General features: G+C 39.2%; 1 protein-coding gene across 1 annotated transcript; it reads right to left on the minus strand.

Moving 5' to 3' along the window:
• Positions 1-56: 56 nt before the first annotated feature.
• LOC100541238 (serine/threonine-protein kinase Nek5) lies at positions 57-25,373 on the minus strand. The gene is made up of 23 exons (XM_085215925.1): positions 25,240-25,373; positions 23,092-23,231; positions 21,289-21,385; positions 19,224-19,321; positions 17,582-17,665; positions 17,405-17,475; positions 15,060-15,146; positions 14,200-14,254; positions 13,079-13,279; positions 12,911-12,983; positions 12,233-12,363; positions 10,257-10,456; positions 9,354-9,420; positions 8,898-9,017; positions 8,660-8,743; positions 8,438-8,542; positions 6,881-6,961; positions 6,399-6,467; positions 6,155-6,278; positions 5,825-5,956; positions 4,709-4,846; positions 1,788-1,875; positions 57-1,397 (listed from the first exon to the last, which is right to left on the minus strand). Exons 2-23 carry the CDS (start codon positions 23,206-23,208, stop codon positions 1,139-1,141), a joined length of 2,481 nt encoding a protein of 826 aa, XP_085072051.1. The 5' UTR covers positions 23,209-23,231; positions 25,240-25,373; the 3' UTR covers positions 57-1,138.
• Between the last annotated feature and the right edge of the window lie 418 nt (positions 25,374-25,791).

Below are 25,791 nucleotides of genomic sequence, written 5' to 3' on the forward strand. Positions count from 1 at the left end.
TGTATATATATGTATATATGTTTCTTCCATTGGTAAAGTTAAGTACTCCAACAACATGAAAAGAAAAATGTAGTTATGTTTAATGAAGAAAAATATAAGCAGCTGTTTCTCATATAGTCTTGGTGATTTCATTACCTACAGCAGTTCCTCTAATACAGTATTTGCTAGCTTGCTTTTTTAGTGTCGTAATTGTCAGTCCTTACATTAGCTCTTTCCTCATGTCCTGTACAGTATGACATGGTATTTCTCTTGTTCTATCCTACTGAAAGATTTTCTGTTCTTACAAAATGGGAGGGCCTAAATTAGATACCATGATTAGATAGCACACAAATACAAACCTCACAACTCTAAAAGAGTGCTTATGACACTGAGAACTAAGTGAACAAAAAGTTAAAATATTAAGCATCCGTTTTCAGATCCAAACTGGAGAAACACATGGTTTGTGGGTTTTTTTGAGCCATCACAACAGTGTTTTAGGTTGTGCTGAGAACTAAAAGTCCTCTATTTAAACTTCACCTGTATTGATGACATTTTGTATGTGAAAAAAATATGGTTGGAAAAACCCATGTTCTATCACTGGAACCCTGTCCTAAGTTTTATTAGGAACTGGGGAATGCAAAGTTCTCATGGTATAGTAAGCATAAGCCCTCTTACTGTTGCTGTATAACTCTGAGTTGGAGGTGCAGTCAGTGCAGTATAAATGAAACTATATGAAATACTAAGGTGTACTGATGGTACTGAGAGGTTATGAAAAGCTGGAAAAGCTTCTTAAAATGGGACATTGATTGATCTATGAAAATAAAATACACTGGGAGACTTTCTGACATGATATAAAAATGGCTGCAGAGTATGCAGTCAGAAGGTTGCCCAAGCAAGTGTCAAAGATGTCCCAGATAGTTAAGATTAATCAAGTGCATTATATACACAATTCTGGATTGGAGTTTTTCAACATGTAGTAATCTAAAAAGTAGCCTGTTATTTTTTTCCTTTAAAAAATGTCAAAAAAACATCTTAATTGTTTAACGCTATTGAAAAGCCATTGATTTACCTTTATTGATTGACAGCTACCTGTTTTTTATTATTATTTTTTTACTGATGTAGTTGACATTTCCAGGAAAATTTTGTTTAGAATCAGTAATCATTCTTGTGCGTCATGTAGCTGTTGCTTGCTTTTTTCATTATTTGTTTCTAAAGTAAGTGACCTGCAGTTACTTTCTAAATCATCATTAGATTTGTCGAGTAGTTTGCTAGGTAAGCTTGTACTTCCTTCATAATCTTGATCTTTATTTATTGAAAGCACAGAAGACTCTGTGCATCTCTCTGCTGAAGACGTTACCACTTTTTCCAAAGCTGCTTCCAGCTCATGTCTCAGCTCATCTCCAGAGTCTTCAAAATTTCTGTAAATTAAGCAAGAAAATTTTATTCATTAAGTGCATGTTGTTACAAGTGTTTCTCGTTTCAGTGCCTTTGAGATTTTTTACAATGCTTTGTAAAGAATATACAAGCTACATAAAAAACATAAGTTGTTTCTTCACCTGTTTTTGAGATCTTTTACTATCTAAATGGGAACCAGCCATGTTAATACTGAGGCCTAACATTCTTAACATCAGCGTTAGCATTTGAAAATAAATTACAGAGTTGAAAGTTAGTTATATTAGCAGACTGTAAAACAAGTTTTCTTCAGTTATGAATTTAGAAGAATTGAGAAAAAGAGTTTCAGGCAATACATCCTGCCACTTCATGAAAACTTCATCGTATGAATTTGATTTCTGATGTGCTTGACTTACGTGTCTTCATCGTCTGATCTTGGCTCAAGTCTGCCTTCATCAACAGCAACACAGGAACACGTTTCTGAATCGTCTTCCTTGCTTTCTTCTGAAAGCAACAAGGTTAATTTCTTTATTTTCGTATCAGCTAATTATAAAATTGTATCTAAAATAATAGCACATAAATACATGCTTTATTTACTTATTTATTTATTGAATACAGCACCATAAGTACTGTGCTTAACTGACTTCAGTTATTCTTGATGACATGTTTTAGTCAGCAGTTTATAACTTCAGCTCAGTGGAATCTAGCATGTTTGTAGACCACAACCAAAGGACTATAAAGGGTAAGTAAGAATGTAGATCTGACATTAGGAGGTTAAGTACCAAATACAACAGCCTCTATTTTCAGTGAAAAACTCAGGAGAGTACTGTGTGGGAATGACTGAAAATTACTGCTTGAATATAGTAGTTATGATTCCCTGAAACTGCTCACTTTCAAAGACTGGAAGGCAACTTCAACCTGAAAAGTGGGAGAACAGTTCTAAGGGTTGATAAATCCTGTGTGTAGTCCAACAGAAATCGGTTGGTTTGGGTAACAATGTGTTCCACAATGACAGCTTTTGTAGCAGGACAGAACTGGGTACTGAAGGAGTGTGGTATTTTAATATATATAACTGATCAAAGGAATAGCACTTAAGAATACCCACATGACCTTATTCTTGCTTTAGTTCCATGGACTGCTGACATTAATGAAAAGGAAATGGCCACAAGTTGTACCAGAGGAGATTTAGATTAGAATCACAGAATCACAGAATCACAGAATTGTAGGGGTTGGAAGGGACCTCTAGAGATCATCGAGACCAACCCCCCTGCCAAAGCAGGTTCCCTACACCAGGTCGCACAGGTAGGCGTCCAGGCGAGACTTGAATATCTCCAGAGAAGGAGACTCCACAACCTCCCTGGGCAGCCTGTTCCAGTGCTCCGTCACCCTCACCGTGAAGAAGTTCTTACGCACATTCGTGCGAAACTTCCTATGCTGCAGCTTATGTCCGTTTCCCCTCGTCCTGTCTCCACGTACCACTGAAAAGAGACTGGCCTCACCACTATGGCCGCCACACCTCAGATATTTATAAACCTGGATCAGGTCCCCTCTCAGTCTTCTTTTCTCAAGGCTAAACAGACCCAGTTTACTTAGCCTTTCTTCATAGGGGAGATGCTCCAGGCCCTTCACCATCTTTGTGGCCCTCCGCTGGACTCTTTCCAAGAGATCCCTGTCTTTTTTGTACTGGGGAGCCCAGAACTGGACACAGTACTCCAGATGAGGCCTTACCAGGGCAGAGTAGAGGGGGAGGATCACCTCCCTCGACCTGCTGGACACGCTCTTTTTAATGCACCCCAGAATGCCATTGGCCTTTTTGGCCACGAGGGCACACTGCTGGCTCATGGCCAATCTGTCGTCCACCAGGACGCCCAGGTCCCTCTCTGCAGAGCTCCTCTCCAGCAGCTCATCCCCCAGCCTGTATTGGTGCATGCAATTCTTCCTCCCTAGGTGTAAGACCCTACACTTGCTTGTGTTGAACCTCATCCGGTTTCTTACTGCCCAGCTCTCCAGCCTGTCCAGGTCTCGCTGAATGGCAGCACAGCCTTCAGGCGTGTCAGCCAATCCTCCCAACTTCGTATCATCAGCAAACTTGCTGAGGGTGGCCACTATCCCCTCATCAAGGTCATTGATGAAGATGTTGAACAAGACCGGACCCAGCACAGACCCCTGGGGGACACCACTGGTTACAGGTCTCCAGCCAGACTCTGCACCACCAACGACGACCCTCTACAGACATAAGGAAGAACTTTTTCTCTCAGAGAGTGGTCAGGCACTGGAATGGCTGCCCAGGGAGGTGGTGGAGTCGCCATCCCTGGCAGCGTTCAAGAGGCGTCTGGATGAGGAGCTACAAGATATGGTTTAGTGCTTGTGGTAGCAGTGGTGATGGGAGGATGGTTGGACTAGATGATCTTGTAGGTCCTTTCCAACCTTGTGATTCTATGAAAAGTGATTTGCTTTTTTTTTTTTCTTTTCCTTTTTTTTTTTTCTTTTTTTTTTTTTTTATGTAAAGCTTTAAAGCCAGTTCCTGAAAATTAATTCAGCCTCATTTAGACTTCAGGATGGAGCAGTTTTTAAAAAGCTTGTTATTCTATTGGAGCATGTATGGGATGCATAATTAGCAAGAGAATGCTGTCTACACTGCTGTGAATGAAAGATATTTCTCATGATCCATTAAAAATATTGAAATTTGGTGCATGCAATGTATTTGGCTTCCTGTTTTCCAATGAAACAGTCGATAGACTGACAAATGTGTGTAAAACTACCCCGTTTGGCTACATTTATCTTTCTATAGAAAATTCTACGCCTTTTAGCTATGTGCTGATGCATAGTAAACGTCATTTTTAAAGCAGCCTCTTACTTTAGAGAAGTGTGCTGCAGAATAAGTGAGTTGAAATCAGTTTCAGTGTCAGCAGTATCAGCATGGACCATGTAAAGCCAGTCACCAGCCATTACGTACTACAATTTACAGCTGTTCTACAGAAATACATGTATTTGCACAGATTTTTTACAGGGTTCTTCAATCTCAACAGGGAGGCTATATCCAGGTTTGTGCTATCTCCCATCTTGTTGGCAGTAGTACCTTAACCTCATCTGCCCAGGTAAATGAAGGATTATATATAAAGTGATAGCTGGTGAGCAGGTTTTCCCTGCTGCTGAAAAGAGCTACATCCTGAAAGAGGACTTGCACTGCTACAGGACAGAGCCAGTGCTGCTGGCAGAGTCTGCCAATGTTTTTCTCATTTGTCAACTGCTTCTAAATTTTCTTGTCATGGATCCTCTGCCAGTAGCACAGTAACTGAAGAAAACCTTGTGTAATTTACACTAACAGACATCCTACCTATTTCCTCTTCAAGCTGGATGAAGGAATCATTAGAAAGCTCTGCTTTTGCTAAGACGTTCAGGAGCGTCCCTGGAGCTGTTTGTTTCCACTGCTTCCTGTTTTCTGTGATGTCTTCAGGCAGAATAACATGGTCAGCTGAAGAACAGGAAGGTTCTCAGGTCACTAAATCATGACTGTGGCTTGTCACTGTCTTTTGCCTGAATTAAACTAATTTTGACTCTAATTTCTTCCTTTTGTGCAACGCTGGACTGTCTGGACTGTTTGTCACTAAAAATTTCTTAACACCAGTGTTTATATTCAAGTAATAAGCATACTTGGCCTGGAATAAACAGGTAGAGCTTCACTGAGCAGTCCTTGTTTTCCGACTTGTTGGTTTGGAGCTGAAAAAGCTTCCAAAAAGTTCCTGTTTCTCTTGTCCCTGTGCCCAGCACCTAATGTGCAATGAACAAGAAGTGGCATCCTAACAATATTTTGCTTTGTCTTAACTATCTATGCGAGCTCTTCAGGTTGTTTCTGTGTATCTGGGGTGTTGGGAGATTGCAAGGATGCTGGAAAAGTCCTTTGTTTACAGCAACCAGTCACTGAAGCTACCTTTCTGTCTGGGAATATATGCACTGGTACTGCAAGAAAGCAAACAAATCATCTTCAGAAAAGGAAAACCACCACAGTCACATCAGTGTAAGGATGCACTTGTGTATTAACACGAGTTTGTGGCGTGGGAAATCAGAACGCCACCACACTCTTGGATGACTTTGGCCACAGATTGCCAGAGTTCTTTTGTATTATCAGCTCAATGCCTGAGAAAGCTGTGTTGATTCACTGCAGACTTCCAGCGAATTACTCAGGTCACACAGTGATTCATAAAACTGTGCTCTTTCTATTTATGAGTAGCAAAACATGATTGCAATGTTAGAGGGGAAAGCAATTCTTTCGTTCTATGGTTTAACACATCCAATAACCTCAACTATTACAATGTCCTTCCAATTAAAAGCCTCTTAGATCATGTAAATGTTCTGGTATGGAAAAGTTTGCAGAGGTATTTAAATAAGTAGTCTGGCTGAATTTTAGTAGCTCCACACTTTAGCTCACTGGAAAGCATAAAAACTTTCTTACAAAGTTCATTTTCAGCCATAGTAGGACATACAGATGAAGTATCAATATTGGCTAAAAATTTCAGTAGTGTCTGGGGTGTTCCAGCTTGCCAATGCTTTCTTTTTTTTTCAGTATCACCTGCATCACTGGACGCTAGAGAGAAGAAAAAGAGGAAGAAGTTATTTCATTTTTAAATAGATTTCAGAGGGATTGTAACATTGATAGTGGTATAAGATATTACAGTGAGAGAGAAACATCAGGTAAACTTGTTATATCTTGCAGTTACTGAACTTTCCTAGCTCTTACCTTATTTTCAGGACTCATAGTCAATTGAATTTCCCTATGAAATACCTGTTTGGTATCCAGATAATTCTCCCTTAGCCCTGTCCATAGGACTTTCATAAACATTCAACAATTTGTCTTCAAGATTCTCACTATGCACAAAAGTTGGTATCTCATTGAGTTCATCCTGTACCTGGAAAAAAAAACAAGGTAGAGAATGATGGTAATGAAAACATTTAAACCTTAGATAATGGAGCTACTGTCACCATTTCAGATTACTAATGTAAGTGCTTTGAATATAACTGAACCCTACCTCTGCTTCTTGAATGCTGTCTTCTTCAGGAACGCACGCATCTAAATTAATTTCAAATTTTACTCCTCCCTAAAGAAAATTCAAACACTTCATTAAAATATATTATTAAAATACATAATTAAAGGTACACAGTTTATAGAGAACTACAAACTTGAAAATCATTGCTCTGTTAAAAATGACCCCTCTTACAATTCAAAAAGCACTGCAGAGAATAATGTTTAACAAAAATATGTTCAGACAAGCAGTTTGATATTAAGATGAACAAATGGGGACTGATTTCTATTTGGTAAGATTTAAATGGGGTCTCCCTCAAAAGACCCGAAAAGCTCTGCCATATGTTTCTTAGTCATTCGGTCTTGTCACAGAAACTTAGCACATGGTCCTCCTAATTGGTTCTCAAATACTTTGATTTCCAGAGCTACTGTGGCATAACTGTACAGATTTAGGAATAAAATGGTAAAACAAACAGTAAGTATGGATACCTTTCTGCTGCATTTCTTCTCTAGATTTTTTTGGTCTGGCCCGTCCTGGAGTCTGACCTGCTTAAAGTTTTCTTCCATGTCCTAGAAGGAGAGAAAAACAGCAACTTTAAAATAACTATTTGGAAGCAGAATATGTATATACCTTACATAAAAAGACTTTGTTTTAGTAATAAACCTAGTCATTGATTTCCTCATATATGTGTCTGTAAGAATATTCCCATTCATTGCCTAATTTCATACTGGCAGACTTTGGAAATGATGTAAATCAATATTATAACTGAAACCTGTACCTGTACAAAGTCTGGTTTTCATGTTATCTTGTTTTCTGGTAACACCTGAAAATTATTTAATTATTCCTTTGCATATTCCTATATCCTGTGTTAGAACATGTCTCATAAAAGCAAAGAAAATGATTGTATACAGGTCCATCAGTGATCTGCCGTACATCTGCACGTCCTCAACATCAGAAGAAGCCACAACAACTCACAGACATTTTAGAAATATCTGTGGAGTTTCTCCAGTAGATGGAGTGCCCATGAATTAAGGTGACATCAAACAGGCATAGAACTTACTTTTCTGTCCAGTTGTGGCTTGAGTTGCCTATAGCCTAGCTTATCCCAGCAAGGGATTTCATTTTAGTAAAAGCTGGATTTAGGATCCATTAATCACTGAAGAATATCCTACTTATATTGGCAGGTTTGGCCCAAGTTCCCACTGCAGTAGGGTAGAAATGTCTGTCACATTTTATGTGGAAATCTGCCCCCTGCTACTCAACATCGCACGGAGTCTTATACCACAAGAAACAAATTCTAGCTTAAGAATCCTACCACCTATACAAGGGCTGTTTTCCTTTCAAAATTAGCCATCAGTTTGTGCTCTGATAAATAATTTGACAAGTTAATGCTTTCATGTGTTTTGCTAATGAAATTACTGCTGCAGAACTACATGTGGTCTGGAAACTTCATCTGGTTTTCACCACACCAGTATTTCAAAGTAAAAGTGGAACAATTCTGAAGCTCCATTCCAGTGGCTGTTTTGGAAGTATCTGATGAGGAAGAAGTGATGAATTTCTGTAGATGGAAATCTTTGACTCCATTTCTTACTACCACTTCTCCCAAATTTCTGTTCAAGTAAGAAATCCACAGGATACTGGATTGTAATTTACTCCCCAAGTGAGCATCTTCCTTACAGGAGAGGTATTCATGTTCTACTCTGAGCTCTTATTTAATACATCTTCTGTACAGCATTCTAATGAAGATTTACAGTGAGTGGTTTCCTCTTTCCTTCACTCAGAAAGGAAGGAAAAGAAACACACCACAAAAATGAGGTAGAAGTTCCTCTCCATAAATAAATGGGGGAAAAAAAGTGACCAAATCAAATTAGAACTTGTCCAAATAAGCTTTCCAGGCTGCTCGTGAAGGAAATCAAGGGATATTTTCATATGCGATACAAATATCAGTTAAGATTTAGTCTTTACATCTTCCATAACAGTCCCAGAGAGTGAATCAAAGACTAAGAATAAAAAGTTCTGTATAGATTATAGGATGGTACTCATACCTCAAGTGATTCTCCTCCTATTCCAGCTGTATCTTTGGTTTCAGAGTGGTCTTCAGCCTTCCCTTGACTCACCAGAAAGGTTTTATCTTGTATTTTTTGATTCTCCTAAGGAATTATAAAATTTTCATTTCAATTACTAATTAAGTAATTTCCTTAAAAAAGGAAAAGGAAATAAGACTGCATGTATGTTAGATAGGAAAGGAAATATGACTGCTTTGCTACCTGGTGTACTCTTGCTCTTAATCTGAATTCTTTCATATTGCTATGGTATTCTTCACGAATTTTCTGCAACTGTTTCAGGTACTCCTATTAAACAACAATAAGTTAGAATGCATATTTATTATTAGAAAGGCATAGAGAAACAGCAATATAAAGAATACCATTGTTGAGGAGTGTAAGAAAACAGTTTTAAGCAACAAAGAAAAAATCTTAGTTTTGTAAGAAGAAAAATCTTCTTTACCTGTTCTTTCATCTCATTCTTTCTAGACGTGTCCTGCTGATGCATTTTGAGATGCTCCTCATTTATTTTTTGCATCTGCATTTGATCATGATATGGGTCAGCAGAGGATGGCCGCAGCCCCTGTGGAGGCACAAATAAACCCCAAAGCAAATGAATTTTCACTTAGAATCCTTTCTTCAATGCTCACTCAATTCGCTTTCCCTCTTCCACTGAGGAATGCAGTAAGGCAAGTGTGTATTTTTGGAAGTAAGAGTCATAGTAGAATTTTACATTGTTACAGTTTTCCATTAAAAATAAAACCTGAAGATGACCACTGTAGAGCAGATCAACAAACTTGCTAGAGCAGAAATTTCTACCTGTCACTGTTACAGTCTATTAGAAAGACATCAGTACATCTTGAGGATTTTCATTCAGGTTCTTTCACAGATTTTATTCTGTGATTCAGTATTCACTCACCAGCTGTTTTTCCACTTTAATCTTGTACTGCTGGGCTTCAAAGCGCCTTTGAAGGTATTCTGCAGGCCTGAGAGAAGAAAGTGACATCCTTATCCTGCATTTTATTTCACAGATTCTATCTTGTGCACAAGCAATACTCTGCCAGCTCTGTTTGTACAACATGAATGTATATGTATGGATAAGATATGTATAAATACAGGACAACAGTATGATAGCAAAAAGAAAACATACGCTCTTTGGGCAGTGCCTTTCCAATTATTTTAGTTATATTAGCCTTCTGAAGAGCAAAGTACCTTTTCACCTTTTATTTGAGAAATGGTATGTGAAAATGTTAGTGAGAATAAAGTCATTTGTCCTGATCTTCACAATAAGTGGTCAATGGACAGGCATTCTCAAAAGGAAAAGTTTCTATCTCTGCTTTTTAAAAGAAAGGCTTCGAAATCCACAGACCGCTGAAGAGCAGGTCTTTATATCTAAAACCAAAATATAGGCTCTCCAAAAAACAACATTTGCATGGCTTGCCTCCCACTCCATCCCCTCAAGTATAGAACAGCTTTTGCTCTTCAGTTCTTTCTGTTTCTGATGGGAGGAAAAGACGTTTATCTTCGATATAGTCAGAAATTCTACAGAAAGGTTGTGTTTTACTCTTCACCCAACGAGATATGGGAGACATTTTGATAATGAAATTTCAAACATCAGGACAATACATTCAGAAGGAACTTCTGGATTGAGAAGCGCAGGAGTTCCAATGTTGTACAATAAACTTGTGCAAAAATTATCAAAGATCAAGCAGAGAAGGAAAGATTACATGAGCTATAATTACAGTGCTACCTAAAGAAGAAGGCTGATTACTCAAAATAATGAGTGACAGTTCACTACTAGTAAATAGTGAGAAAGGTTTACCATTCAGGTGGGGGGGGTGGAGGTGCAATTTGTCCTTTTAATTTATAGTATTCCTCTGCTCTTTGGCTGATGTGAGAAAGGTCATAACATGCATTAATTTTCCTTTGCAAATTGTCGAGTTTATCATAGTAATGACCATAATGGCCATGTACTCTAATATTTTCTGGCCTTTCTGCCATCTTAAATCTGGAGCTCTGTGGCTGAAAATATAATAAAGGACGTTAATTTAACTGTTATCATTTGTATCAATACCAGTTTGAACTATTTCCTATCCTCCTCATTCTGAGTTGCATTTTAATACAGCCTGTTTACAGTATAGTTGGTGTAAGTTCTCAATATCATTTCACAAACTTCCTAACTTGTTACATTCAGGGTGTATGTAATCTTACTGTCCTCTTTCTCTTTTCCCTGTTCCATCATCTCCTGTGATTAGACAGCAGCCCATGTTGTTGTGCGAGTCAGGGCTTCGTGCCCTGTAACTTAGTTGTCCTTGAGCCACACCACTGTACCAAAGTCCAGAACACTGAGATAATTCCAGGAGAGTCCTATGTTGACATGTGACAGCAGTGGGAATGTGGGACATAATTTAGGGCAGTATACGCACAGACTAATGTTTTCTGGGGAGCACTGTGCTGCTCACGTCAGCATCTCTTTGATTATCTGCCTGTGAGAGTTAGCTTCTCATTTCTCAAAGTCCTTTCTGTGATGCAACATTCCTGTATCTCTAATATGCAACACGGCTGCCTTTTCCATCTCATAAGAACAACGAAGAGAAAGGTCACGTGCTGCTGCATGATATAAAAGAAGTGTAACAAGACATCAATGAACTTTTCCACAGTGGGAGACTAAAAACATCACATGGTGTATGAGAAAAAAGCTGAAAAAATCATCCCAGGGTACCATGCTTAGCTAGTAAATATGCTATCTGTTCCTCCCTGTTTTCCACCTCTACCCACAGCATAGTGCAGATTAATGCACACTATAGATTCATATCTATGTAAGAAGAAAAATTTTCCACTGCTAGTAATATTCCTAAGAAAGAGGTAACTTCAGAAAGTGTACATATTGTGCCTCATTAAGGAAATTTTAGAGTATGGTGTCCACAAGTATGGCAATCTAATGCAAAAGGAAAACTAAATCAGACCATCTACATAAGAAAACTGAGAACTGTGAGCTGTGAATGCCTGGTGATACACAACAGACACAGAATGAAAAAGGCTGAGGTACTGAATCCCTTCTTTGTCTCAGACTTCAGCAGCAAGCGTGGCCTTAAGGAATCCCAGGGCCTTCTGACCAGGGAGAGTTTGGAGCAAGGAAGACATACTCTTGGTGGAAGAGGATCAGACTAGAGAACACGTAAGCAAACCGAACATAGATGAGACCATACATGAGAGGTGTCTGAGGACTGAAGGAAAGCAGATGTCATTCCTATCTTGCAAAAAAAGCAGGAAGAAGGGAACTCCAGGCCAGGCGGCCCCACCTTGATGCCTGGCAAGGTGATGCATCAATTTATCCTGGAAATCATTTACAGACACACGAAAGACAAGAAGATGATCAGGAGTAGTCAGTATGAATTCACAAAGGGAAGGTCACACTTGACTGACCTTATAACCATCTTCAATGAAATGACTGGCTTGGTAGACAAAGGGAGAGCAGCGGCTATTGCCTATGTTGACTTTAGAACAGCTTTTGGTACTGTCTCCCAGAACGTCTTCAAAGAAATGCTGATCAAGAATGTGCTGGAGGAGTAGATTGAAAACTGGCTGAACTCAGAGCTGATCATTCTACATAGCTGGATGTCACTAGCCAGCAAGGTACCCCAGGGTCAATACTGGGCCAGACAGAGTTTAACATCTTTTGGATGATGGATGCAGGCATTAGGTTGAATTTTATAGGACCTCTAAAGGACCTCTTCTAACATTAGAGGTTTCTCTTCTATGATAATTAAATGTTACGAGAATGTGGATGAACAGTACCTGAAACTGTCGCCCTCTTGAAGAAGGCTTCCATTCATTTCTTTGATACAATTCCTGTGTTGTGATAGGTACCACCATTCCAGATCCTGGAAGAATTTGGTCCTGGATTCTCCTTCTTTGAAGCTTACAAACTTTTCAAAAATAAAATATTAAAAGGTTACTTTCTTTGCTTTCTACACAATACGGTGGGAAACCATAGTAGGGTGTATAAACCTAACACTGACAGGCTGACTTAATGAACACTCCTTACATTCTTTCATCATAGAATCGTATTTTATCATACCTCTCAGTTCCCAAGCACTCTGCTTTCATTCTTAGAATGACATGTTTTTGAAACAGTATAATTTGTCACACTCACGTAAAGTGGATTTTACTAATCAGTTATGCAAAGAAGTACACTAAATAAAAGGGAGACCTCTGTAAACCAGAACCATGTGGCAGCTTTTCTGAGTGCTGCAGATAATCTGTGGTCTCTTCCTGAACAGGTAGGATAGTGATGCACTGTCTAGGGTGAATGTTTCTGCTATTTCAGTTCTCTCCTTGTATTATTTTCAGATTTGGCTGAAACTCTTATATCCAAATGTGCAATAAAGGCTGGTGGAGAAAGTTATCCCCATCAACCATATCATAACTAACAAACACTAGTGTAGAACCACTGTTAAATAACATTATCATTACCTGGCATCATCTTGGCTTTAGGCAGTGATCCTGAAGGCTTCCTTCTATGTATCACAGTGTGACTGAGTTCTTCCTGTGTTAACAATAAGCAACATAAGTATCTGACAGAACTGTTTTATACTATGATACACATTTTCCTCTTGGCAAGCAGCAGTACAAGGTACTCACCTCTGGGGGCAAATGTCTTAGAATAAGCTTCTGCAAGAAGGGCTTCCTTAAAATAGAATTGATAGATGGTCGATCTCTCGGAGATATTTTAAACAACTGGGAAATTAACATCCTCAGATCATATGAATATCTGGGAGACACTGGGTGAAAATATCCTCTGCAGATCTTCAGCACCAGCTGGTGCAAACTATTGCCTTCAAACTTAATCAGTGAAAAACATAAAAAGGTGACAGTAAGCACTGCTGGTTGGAAGTGATGCCTTAGAATCATTGAGTCATTATGGTTGGAAAAGACCTCTAAGATCATCTAGTCCAACCATCCTCCTACTGCCAGTGCTGTCCACTAAACCATGTTCCTTAACATCACAACTACATGTTTCTTGAACATCTCCAGGGACGGTGACACAAGCACCTCCGTGGACAGCCCATTCCAGTGCCTGACCACTCTTTCTAAGAAGAATTTCTCCCTAATACCCAACCCAAACTTCCCCTGGTGAAACTTGAGACTATTCTCTGTTGCCCTATTGCCGATACCTCAACATGAAAAAAGGCTCTTGCTGACAGAAGCTCTGTGCTATGCAATCTCTTCAGAAATCAGTTCTCATCATCTGTAGTTTGCTAAAGAAAAACTAACCACTTTCTTAATGGATTTTCTGGTTATATTTTCCTTGTTTCAACTGCATGACTCAGGAGGTGTGCTAGCTTTGGTACTTGGAAGAAGTTTTTCATATTCTACTGCTATACAGCAACACAGACACAATTTTTCCAGAAATAGACAAGATTAATTTTGCCAAAAGCTTCTGAGCAGAGACCTGCATACATACTGTCTTCACAGCATTCAACTTCAAAGCCTCAGTTCACACAACTTATCCTCTGTGTTCTGTGTTCTCAGGAACCAATGTACAAGCTGATTTTTCATTACTGATGCAACTCAGTTGATTCAATCACAATACATTGTATTTTGGTATGCACAAAACAGACACAATACAAAAAATCAAACACTGGCAGTCATGCTTAAATATCAATTCCAATAGTTAATTAATACTGTTATTTCTACAAATTTCCTAGGCTGCCCACTTTCTTTTTAATAATACGATATTGATTTAATTATAAGGTACTTACAGGATGCTTCAGTGCACATAGCTCATAGAGCACACAGCCAAGAGACCAAATATCTCTGTGAACAGAAGGAATTAAAGTTTCATGAAAAGCCAATAATATTTATTTATGTGTAATCAGTATTTCTTTTCAGCTCTCAAATTTATAGAATCGTAGAATCCAAAAATGCATTGGGTTGGAAGGGACCTGAAGGATCATCAAGTTCCAACGCCTTTGCCACAGGCAGAATTGCCAACACAGGCAAAGATCCATCCTCCTCCTGCTCAGATCCCAGTCTTCAAATGGAAGGACTGAGGAGAACACCACCTGCACTCTTGATTCCTTCAACATCTTCCCAAGGGATGTAAAGATTTTTTTTGATATTTTTTAATATGCTGGTTGTAGTCTCATGCAACCCAGCTTGAAAGACCACGTAGGGATAGCAGTCAGCTAGCTTTATCATACCTGATATCCTCTTCTTGATGTTCTGAATGCAGAGCCCCAGCAGACAGCAAACCTCTCTAGAGAGGTTATCTGGGCCGCAGATTTACTAGAATTATTCCATCAGACATGAGTATCGGTGCACCTTTTGTTTCTTCTTAAGAAGCACCGAAAATATAAACCTTAAATTTGTTTTTTTTTAATTGTAGCACCAATGTTTCTCTGGTACCTAACCAGATACTATCCTTATCATTGGAAAAGGCACATGATATAAACTATGTCTGCTTACTATTCCTACCAAGACTGAAGAGCAAAGCTATCTCTAGCTGACACAGGTGAAGTGTCCTGCAGAAATACTAATTTAAACCACAACATGATGAAAATAAGTTATCTCGTGACTGCACACCTTCATGCACAAGCATATGAAGAAAACAGAGACTTACGTTTTATTGTTATACGGTCGATTTTCACAGATCTCTGGTGACAGATAATAGGGGGTCCCTACACACGTATAGGCAAACTCTGTAGTGCTAATAAAACACAATAAACAAAGAGGCTTATACACTAAAAAAGTCTGCAAGCAATTGAGTTAGACTCCATGGGGCATATTATAGCTGCTCTCAAAGTAGCTGAGTAATAGCTCAATGGAACACTCCAAGAAAAACAGAAGCATTTCCCATTTCTCTGTAAAAATGACCAACTATTTTAATATAGAGCTTACATTTCAACAGAAAACACAAGAATTGTATTTCCCCCACTTTTTATCAGCATTGTAATCAACATTTTCAAGGAGTTATTATCATTAGCATAAAATTCCGAAAGCCATCAACCACACATCAAAATATTAGAAGTCTCTGACGTACTCATTCAAGTAAGAATATTTTAAGTGGTAGTCAGTCACACAAGCAAGATAAAGGAGGAAGTGTTGTTCAGAAACTAAAGGAGAAGTATGTGAATTCTGTTTCTATCTTTGCTGCTGACTTGTTATGTAGATATATAGCCAAATAACACCACTTGGATTCATTTCACTTGCTTTTAGACATCCATTCTGTGGGTGTCATCAAGAGTCACTGGTAAGTCAGAAGGTACTCACAGACTGTGATTCCTCTCGCTGTACACTAGGTGTCAATAAAAGTTCGAAGTGACACTTTTTTAGAGAGAATTCTGAGTGCCAGAGGTGGCAAGGACACTGAACTGAAAGTAGAAGTATTGGACACTATCTGGCAGTTGAAAGCGGAGAATGGAGATGAAAATGACTTTGTGTATCACAGATGAGCAGGAGAAAAGAGACTGAGAAATTTAAATCACTTGTTATATGAGAAAAGGTTCTATAGAGCCCGAAATATTTTTGTACCTATAGTCCCAGATGCCTATTCAGTACTCCAGTTCTGGAGTTTACTTCCTATCTGCCATGTAGGATCAAGCCTCAAAGCAGGTATCCTCAGAACACTTCTGAAGGTAGGCGTTTTCTGCACTAGTATTTTACATGTGGAGAGCTGAGGCTTTGCCAGTAGGTATGTACTTGAAAAAGGGACACACCACAAAGATATTAGTGATGATGGAGACTGCAGCTAAAATAATGGCACAGCATATCCCTGGAGATGAGGAGGCTTAGATGAAGATACTACCAAAATAAGTTCATCCAATATACTCCAGCTCTCATCAAGACCTCCTAGCTCTGATGTACCACAAACTTACAAGGTTATGTAGGCTTCAATCCAAAGCCAATCTGACAGGGCCTTGTCAGACATTACATGTGTTGCACATTCACGTGACGAATACATAGAGGGATCTTACACATGAACACAGCTAAGTACATCTGAAGAGAATGCACAAATTGTCTATGCTAGCTAAAGTTATCTGCTCCCTTTACTGTTACTGTGTACGCAGTAACATGATTAAGCTTAGATTAATTTAGTTTGAGGATAGGAAAAGTTACAAGTACATTGCAGGAGGTGGAGTACAAAGCAACTAAGGACTGATAACAGAAGGATAACCAACAGAGGAAATTATCTTTCCATAAGGTACCTAATGAAACACCAGAACTTCATTGGCAAAAGATCCTGCCAAGGTCAGAGCTATCAAGAGACTAAAAAAGGGACCAAATTCAATCACTGTTTTGTGTTTTTTTTTTAATTAGCATGACCCCTGGCACGTTTTGGCCACGCCAAAAAGGCTTTTCCTGAACAATGACTGGCTACTATGTAGGTTAAGCCACGCTTGTCCTGAGTCAGTAAAGATAAGACAGACCACTGTCTTTGAGAGAACAGAGTTTAGCCACATGGATGCAAGCCATGATATGCCATTTAATTCAATGTTTCAGAGCAGGGGTTCTAGTCCTTTTTTAAAAAATTAGTATAATTTTGGAGAACATACTAAGAGAAGAAATAGTATGAACTGTACAAACTCCTTTCTCATACTCTTTCCTAAGTTTTTAATGCTGTTCACTGCTTTTTCTGAAGCACTAGAATTGATTACCAAAAGCTGCAAGAACAGCAGCTCTGACTGCAGAATATCGTTATGTCAGTTCTATAAGATTGAAAGATTGAGGCTTCTCCACTCTATGTAGCATAGGGTGAGAAACAGCCTATGATGAGAGGTATAAGGATCTGTGGTTTCAAGCAGCATGGCACATCTCAGGATAATAGGAAAAAATACAACAACAGACTCTTCATATTCTAGACCAAGCACAATTCACAGACAATTTTCACATCCAGGTTACATTCCAAACATTCAAAAAATAGTTATACTTGGTGTAGATCACATACAAAATATAAAAGGTACTTACTCATTCAACTGTCTTGCTATGCCAAAGTCTCCAAGCTTTGCTACCTTCCCGTTACTACTAAGAAAAATGTTCTGAAAAAGAAGAAGAAACTGATATGCAAAAATGAAACATAGCAGAGCTTCTTGAGCATATTTTTCACAAGATAAAATCACTCCTTTTCCTATCTCACTTTTCTACCTGTGATTTTATGTCTCTGTGTAAAATCTTCCTGTCATGAATATGCTTCAAGCCCAAGGAGATCTGCACAAACCAACTCAAAATCTGCAGTAAAAGATAAATGGACAGATATCTGTAAATTTGTGTGGATGAAATATATACAACAAAGATGACAACAAAATCAAAAATACATTGAGAACAGATGATATAAAATAGTAAGAAATAATATTTTCAAATGACTAAAATTAATGCCATAGACTTTTCCTTTCTTTTTTTCAGTGCTATCAAGAGACAGATACAAATACCTGCTCCCACTTTCTTTAACCCAGTCAAGTTTTCATTGACAGTGACAAGACCATCAATTGAGTATGGACTGAATAATTATGTCAAAGGAGAGTAAGAAGACTAGATCTTTAGAAATGAGTTGACAACAACAACAACTAAGGCAGAATTGGGTAGTGTCTTCCAAATCCTCAGCAGTGGATACCATACCATGCAGTTATAACACTTGTAATTGTACCAAATGTGGTCTGGAGAAAAAGAAACAAGAGGAAGCAGGTCTGAAATGTGGTTAAAAAACAGAGCTATGAAGGAACTTGATTATTAAGTAATCACACAAGTTTATCCTTAACCGCAGATAGTTCTTAAGTATATATCCAGCTTCAGTTATACATGGGTTTTATTGAATAAGAGCAACTGGATTTAATTCAGAAACAAAAGTAAGACTTGCTTACATCTTTCTCTCTTCAGGAAAACTGAAGGTCCTGGAAGACTTTAATTCAGTTTATATAATCTTTTATCCAGTAATGATTCCTGTTTTACAGATGATTCCCTGAGTAGAGCTGATACAATAAATACATAAACACTACACTGGGAAGTTCCTCTTTTCCAATTTAAGCAAGAAGTAATGTCATAAAATTTAGAGTAAATTTCTGCTAACAGGTTAGATATGTCTATCCAGTATCTAGACAAGTTTTCATTGTAACTGCAAGAGTGGAAGGCTACATGCAATGAAATAATGAGTTCAATATACGAAGTCCAATATATCAAAGGATTTCCCTCAGAATGCTTAAAGCTACTGAAAAGATCAAGAAATAGGCTAAGAAGTAGTGGGAATTTCTGTTTCTGTGAGCTGTAATACCACTCAAACATACCTATTTACAAATTAAAATGCATGTGAATATGCTTCAAAAGCAATCAGAATTCCAGCCTTGTTTCTCTGGGATGGTTTAACAATTTAAATGGCACCAGAAAACACCTAATCCAAATAAAATGAATGGGAGATTTACCACTGACTTCATTATAAAGCACAATATGTCATGATGCAAATCAACAAGAATGAAGAACTCATACATAATATATATCCATTTGTAACTCCAAAACATCTTTTAAAATAAACCTGGTTGAGCAGGTATACTATTTTTATAAATTGAATGTGCCTTTGATGGAAGGAATAAAGGGAAGAGGAATAAAATTGGCATCAAAATACTGTTAATAAATTCATATAAGATCTTAAAATAGTGTAAAAAGCAAACTCCAAACTGCCTTTAAAATAATCGAAGAAATGTTCAGTTTTTGTAACAGTTCATAACAGAAACAGTTGCTAGGACTGGACAATTCAAAAAACATTTAACATGATATGTCCTTTGTTAACTTGCTTCACCTGGTCCTCCTCAAACAGTACTCCATGCTGCGTATTTATCCTCTTCATCAAATCGCCACCATCACAGTATTCCATCACAATATACAGCTTGTTCTCTTCTGAAAGGAAAAGTATATTTTTTCCTTTATTACTCATTAATACGGCAACAAATTATTTACATTTTACAGTCTTTCTATTAAGAGAATTAATCCTCTACCTACTCCTCCATTTCAAAGAGTAACTGATAAAACATTGACACCTCCAGTGCCAACTGATGCAAAAGTAAGAAAGACATGAACATTTATTTAAATGGAGATTCACCAATATATTAAATACATGAGATAGACCTCAAGAAACCACATTGATAGAAGAAGCCAGATATTCTTACAGCTAATGCTAATTTCCCAATAAAAATTAAGTATACAGTCTGTGCTAGGGAAAAGGCTGAAAGCAGAAGTTCAATAGCAGAAATAAACACCAGGTGCTATTTACTATCAGAACTCACCCTGTTCTGATTTTTCTGGAGGCCAGAGGACTACCAGAGTACCATGTTCCCTGAAATATTTATAATCCTGATCATATAAAACAATTTGAACAAAAGCAGTAACTACAGTATTCATTCCATAAGGCATTCCTTATGACAGATGTCAGCAGGAAAAATAAATATAGGGAGTCAGCTTTTATGAAGAACAGCCTTCCTTCGATCTCTTTCAGTCCTATATCAACTCTGACTTTATAAAGCTTTCCTTCCCTCACAATAGGAAAACATAACTGTACGGAGAAACCGCATTAAAATCAGAGATGGATTTTAATTAACAGGAATTATGAATAATTGCGAATTATGAGTAATTATGAGCTTATTGTTGACACAGAAAAATTCCTGTCTTAGTCAGTAACCAACAGTAACATAACCCCACAGGTCCTGGACTGTTGGCAGGCCTTTACTTTGTCCCAGCTTAAAGCCTGATCCCAGCCTTCATTAGAAACAGATACCCATCTTCAAATAAATATTCAAGAGAGGACAATCTTCTTTGTGGCTACTGGTTCTCTTCTTACAGTGAACTCAGAAAATCCTAGAATAACTTGAGCCAGGGAGGCTTCGCTTCCCCCAGCACAAACCCCCTTCTCCCTGTGGGCCTCTAAGAATCACAGAATAACCTGGGACAAAAATTTTTGCACTGCCCAGTACTAACTTTATGTCAAAGCTGAGCTTTCACTAGTACTTGGGATCACTTCCAGCTCTAAAATGAAAATGGAGGTGCAAATCTTGGTTGATTCTAATCGTCATCTCAAAAGGGAAGGACCCAAAGTAAACCTGGGCCCTCATTTGTTTCCATTCCCAAGCAATAGCTGTAAACTGCAGACAGCTAGCACTGACTTGTAAAGCTTGTGCTCCTGAAATCTGGGAAGTGTTCAACACACTCCCAAACACCTGTGTTAGCCTCTTACAGCCCCAGTTTTGTTCCCAGACCCAGAAGCCTGTGAGATTGTGGACCCCAAGGTGCCTCAGCCAAACTGTAGGGTCTCAGACAGGGTGTACATAAGTTCTACCTGAATCATGCATTAACTGCATGCTTTCTATGGACACCAGCCTTCATTTTTCTTCACAGGCCCTCCAAAATCCAGCATCAACCTCTGTCTGAAAGCCACTCTGCCCTCTCTTTCAGCCCCAAATTCTAAGCCAAAACTTTTCTGCAAGCTTAGGGATAACTCAGAATGTGGTATCCCTCAAGTCAAAGGCCCACAGGACCTTTCCTGCAGCACTCAGAAGCTCTCTTCTTCTAATGAAGCTCCTGGGAAAGTCTGACAGAACTCTGGACCTCTGCTAAGATCAAGATTAAAGATCAGCTAAAACAATGCAGAAATCCCAGGATCTAGCATTTGATCTTTATGTCCCACCCACTCAGTGAAGAGAGAAAGTAGTGACTAAAGCTGACACCTTGTGTTCATTTTTAGGAGCTGGAAGTGGTCCCTACTGATAAATAAGGTGTTGGGCTCACGCTTCATGCTGGTCAATAAGAACAAGCTAGGCTTTGCTGCCTTTCACTCCTATGGTCACAAATAAAACAAAAATGATAAAGTAAACCTTGCAAAGAAGCATAGAAGGTTACTATATTTGCATGATCCATCTTGGCCAGAAGAATGACTTCTTTCTGAGAGGCTTCTTTTTCTTTCACAGGCATCTACAAAGAATTAAGAAACTATATGCTAGCAGTGATATACTTAACTCTTTCCAAAAGTAGTTACATTGGTGTCAAAGCATTCCTACCCACACAGAAAGACTGCCACAAGGTGATGCAGAAATATTATAAAACACGATGTACATACAATATGAAATACACATTTGCAGTAGATGTTTGGAAATACACTGGAACATTATCAAATTATGACATCTTATACATGGGCAGATGTATAGCTTTAAACTTTTTGCACAAATGCTATTACTAAGTTGATGAAAAAGTCAACAAAGTTAACAAAAAGTTAAACTTTCTTTAGATATTTGAAGAGTACAGGTCAGGGTGATTCTGTATTCTTAATAAGGGTAATTTCAAAAAAATAAAGAAAAAAGTCCTGTTTTACAACTGTTACAAGTTCTTGCAACACTTCAAGCAAAATCTTTACCCTATTACAGTAAATAGAAGACACATTTGGTTGCAATTATATTTTTATCAATATAATTCCTTAAAAACTCATGCTTCAGAGTACACCGATTCTATTAAAATGTCCTATTTTATTTACAAAAATAAGTTTCCTACTTTCATTCTTAAGAAATATATTTGAAATGTTATCCTTAAAGATTCAAAAATCAGAAGGCAAAAAGACAAACAGAGACATAGCTCATACAAGAAAGAAACACACTCTATAACATAAGACTAATTTTACAACTTCAGAGTCAGAATTTTCTGTAACCAGCTCTTGTTTAACAGCTGGGATAAACTACAAGAAAATATTTACTTAGTTTTTTTTTCTATTTTGCATACACTGAAATGCAAGATTAGAAACGATCAAATCAAACCTTTTTTTTTTTCTGGGCTTGAATCTGCAGGTTAGATAGTTCCTTCTGGGCCTCATATATACAAGTTTTTTTCTATTATGATTCTCTAATACATATAAATTCACTAGTGTGGCCCAGAACACAAGACCTGTCACAAGCACGTAGATACCCAATGAAAATGACTATTGAAATTCCTGGGAGTTCAACTGCCTGTAGATATAGGAGAACATTACTCTGATACTGGGCTAGCCACTCTAACCTGCCTTTGCAGCCCACAGAAAGAAACATGGCACTTCAATGGCCCAATTCACCTCAGTCTAGAACAGAATTCTCAAACACAACAAAGAGCATCCTTGTTCTCCTAAAGCAGGCCCAAGCCCAACTAAGTAGCTGAGATGACAACTACAGAATGGACATTTTGAGTTATACGAGACAAATCAAACTGCCACACACAGTAAATGAGAATTGGAAGGACTCCGTTGTAAATTGCTCATCTGAAAACATGGATGTGGAGAAAAAAAAAGGAAATGGAAAAGTTTATAGAAATGCATCACAAAATTGTGCCTTCTTAATTCATTAGCAATATTTAATTGTAGCTGAATCATCTGCTATAAAAGTTAAATCAGGTACTACAATGCTTAAGTACAGCTTTGAAAAGAAAAAAAAAAAAACAAACAGTGAAAAACAATGTGTTAATACCAAAATATTTACTCTAAATTTGAAAAATCACTAAAATGGCAGTCAAAGAAGACAGAGTCCAAAAAGTTTAACTATTGCCCTTGAAGACACATCTACAAATGTGGTAAGACTTCACCCAAGTACATATGCTAGCAGAATGCAATCGTCACAGTTTGGTAAATAGCTACTGTTATTATCCAGGTTTTGTTGTTTTACCTTAGTTAAATCAATCTCTTTGATAACACATTGCTCATTATCCACTTTTGCTTTTGCCAAGAATATTTTGCCAAAAGATCCTTCTCCAATTTTTTTAAGGATTTCATATTTATCCATGAAGTCTTGTCTTAAAGCAGTAACTAAAAAAAAAAATGAATACCCAAGTTAGTATTGCATGTAGTCAGTGCTGTAACATCTGAGTATGGACTTCCAAAATAGAGACTGCCTTACAATACTGGAACTTTTTGCACATTTATATCATATTTTTATTTCTGCTGCTGATGCTTCCTCCAACTGTTAGCTTCTGGAAGTCTGCAAACAATTGTGGACCTGCACTTTCAATAAGCATCAAATAAAGGAAAGCTTGAAACACAGAATTGTAGAATCATTAAGGCTGGAAAAGACCACTAAGATCATCCAGTTCAACCATCAGTCCATTCCCATGACACCCAGTGTCCCTCAGTGCCACACGTTTCATGAACACCTGCAGGGATGGCAACTCCTCCACTTCCCTGGGCAGTCTGCTTCAGTGCATCACCACATCACCACTCTTTCTGAGAAGTTTTTCCTAATATCCAAGCTGAAAATTTGCTGGTGCAACTTAAGGCATGTTGCTAGTTACACGGGAAAACAGACTGACTCTCAACTCACCATAACCTCTTTTCAGGCAGCTGTAGGGAGCATTAAGGTCTCTCCTGAGCTTCCTTTCATCCAGATTCCACAGTCCCAGTTCCCTCACCCACTCCCCATAAGACTTGTTTTTCAGACCCTTCACAGCTTCGTTGCCCTTCTCTGGACATGCTTCACGGCCTCAATATCTTTCTTGTACTGAGGGGCCCAAAACTGAACACAGTATGCAAAGAATAGATTTAGACTAGACATTAACAGCTAAGTCTTTACTGTGAGGGTGGTGAGACGCTGGAACAGGTTTTTCAGAGAGGCTGTGGATGCCCCCTCCCTGGAAGTATTCAAGGCCAGGCTGGATGGGGCTTTGAGCAACCTCGTCTAGAGGGAGGTGTCCCTGCCTATAGCAGGGGGTTGGAACTAGATGATCTTAAAGGTCTCTTCAACCCAAACCATTTTATGACTCTGTGGTCACTCAAGGTGCAGCCTCACCAGAGCCGAATACAGAGGGATGACCACCTCCCTGCTCCTACTGGCTGCACTGTTTCTGATACAAGCCAGGATGCCACTGGCCGTCTTGGCCACCTGGGCACACTGCTGGTTCATGCTGAACCAAGCATCAACCAACACCTCCAAGTCCGTTTCTTCTGTGCAGTCTTCCAGTCACTCTGCCCCAAGTTTGTAGCGTTGCCTGGGGTTGTTGTGGCCAAAGTGCAGGACTCGGCACTTGGTCTTGCTGAATTTCATCCCATTGGCTTCAGCCCAGTTACACTCTGTAGGGCCTTGCTACCCTGGGGCAGATCGACACTTCCTCCCACCTTGGTGTCATCTGCAAACTTATTAAGGGTGCACTCAATCCTCTCATCCAGATCATCAATAAAGATATTAAACAAGGCTGGCAACATGCTACCAGAATAAACTAAAATTAAAAGAAAGAAAGAAAGAAGAAAAGGCAGCATAAAGTACAATGTAAAACTAATGATTTGGGAGTTTGACATAATTTAGAGGTTACCAATACTGCACACTTGTTCTTTAATGGGCAAAATAAACACAGAACATGCTGCTTGTTGATTTAGCTTGCACTCCTGGCAATGACAGCCAAAGGTATTTGCAACCCATGTGCAAGTAAACTTACACAGCTAATAGACGCACACGCCTTGAAGGTGTATTTATTAGTTGGACTAAGAGTTGCCAGGGGAGGTTTGCATCGATAACCACGCTGTTCCTGTCAGGAATAGCAGGCAGCTCCCTCAGCCTGTGGGGCCCTCGCAGCCACTCGCGCTGCTCCCCACTCCCCCCCCAGGGCCACCTCTCCGCCGGCCGAGGCCCCAGGCCGGCACCGACGGCAGCTCCCTGCCGGGGGCACCAGCTGTGAAGAGGCAGCTCGGCGGCCATAGCTCCCCCACCGCTCCCTTCCGCCCGCTGTGGTGCCGTCGTCATGGCGACGGGGCGCGTCGCGCGGGCCCCTCTTCCCTGGGCTTGTCACCCGCAACCAGGCTCGGCCCGAACGGCGGCCCGCGGTACCTGCGTGCGCCCAGCCGGCTCCGGAGCACCGCAGCCAGGAGGAGGAGGAGAGAGTGGAGGAGGAGGAGACTTCCAGGTGGGCCTGGAGCCGCGGGCAGTGCCCTCGGAGCGGCTTCGGGTTGGAAGAGCTTACGGTACACGTAACGCTTTCACAGTGTTAGTTTGTCTCCATATCAGTGGGAAAGTTGGTCCTTATTTAGGAACAAATGAGTTTACGTACATGCATATGGCGTACATAAAATTCTGGTCAGGGAGGTAATTAAGACAAAAGCTCACCCCAAGGTATTATCATAAGATTAATGATGTGTGAACTAAACTTCAATTAGCAAAGCTACATGTTTTCCATAACATGCCCTCCAGAGAAGACCTGTTAACCCTGCTGTGCAATACTGGAAAAGACTTCTAAGCCCATCCAGTCCAACCACCACCCCGTCCCACCATGTCCACTCACGTCCCTCAGTGCCACGTCCACACGGCTCTTGAACACCCCACGAATGGTGACTGCACCACCTCCCTGCGCAAAGCTATGCAATTCCCTCTCAGTTTTGTGAT

The sequence above is a fragment of the Meleagris gallopavo genome, chromosome 1 (assembly GCF_905368555.1).
Source record: "Meleagris gallopavo chromosome 1, MGAL_WU_HG_1.1, whole genome shotgun sequence".
Lineage (NCBI taxonomy): Eukaryota > Metazoa > Chordata > Aves > Galliformes > Phasianidae > Meleagris > Meleagris gallopavo.

Excerpts from the sequence above, each read along its gene's own strand:
- LOC100541238 (XM_085215925.1), bottom strand. The coding sequence starts at position 23,208 with ATGGATAAATATGAAATCCTTAAAAAAATTGGAGAAGGATCTTTTGGC. Across the intron at positions 17,476-17,581 it reads ACAGAGACATAAAATCACAG|AACATTTTTCTTAGTAGTAA; the intron begins GTAGAAAAGTGA and ends CTTCTTTTTCAG. Across the intron at positions 10,457-12,232 it reads CAAGAGGGCGACAGTTTCAG|CCACAGAGCTCCAGATTTAA; the intron begins GTACTGTTCATC and ends TTATATTTTCAG.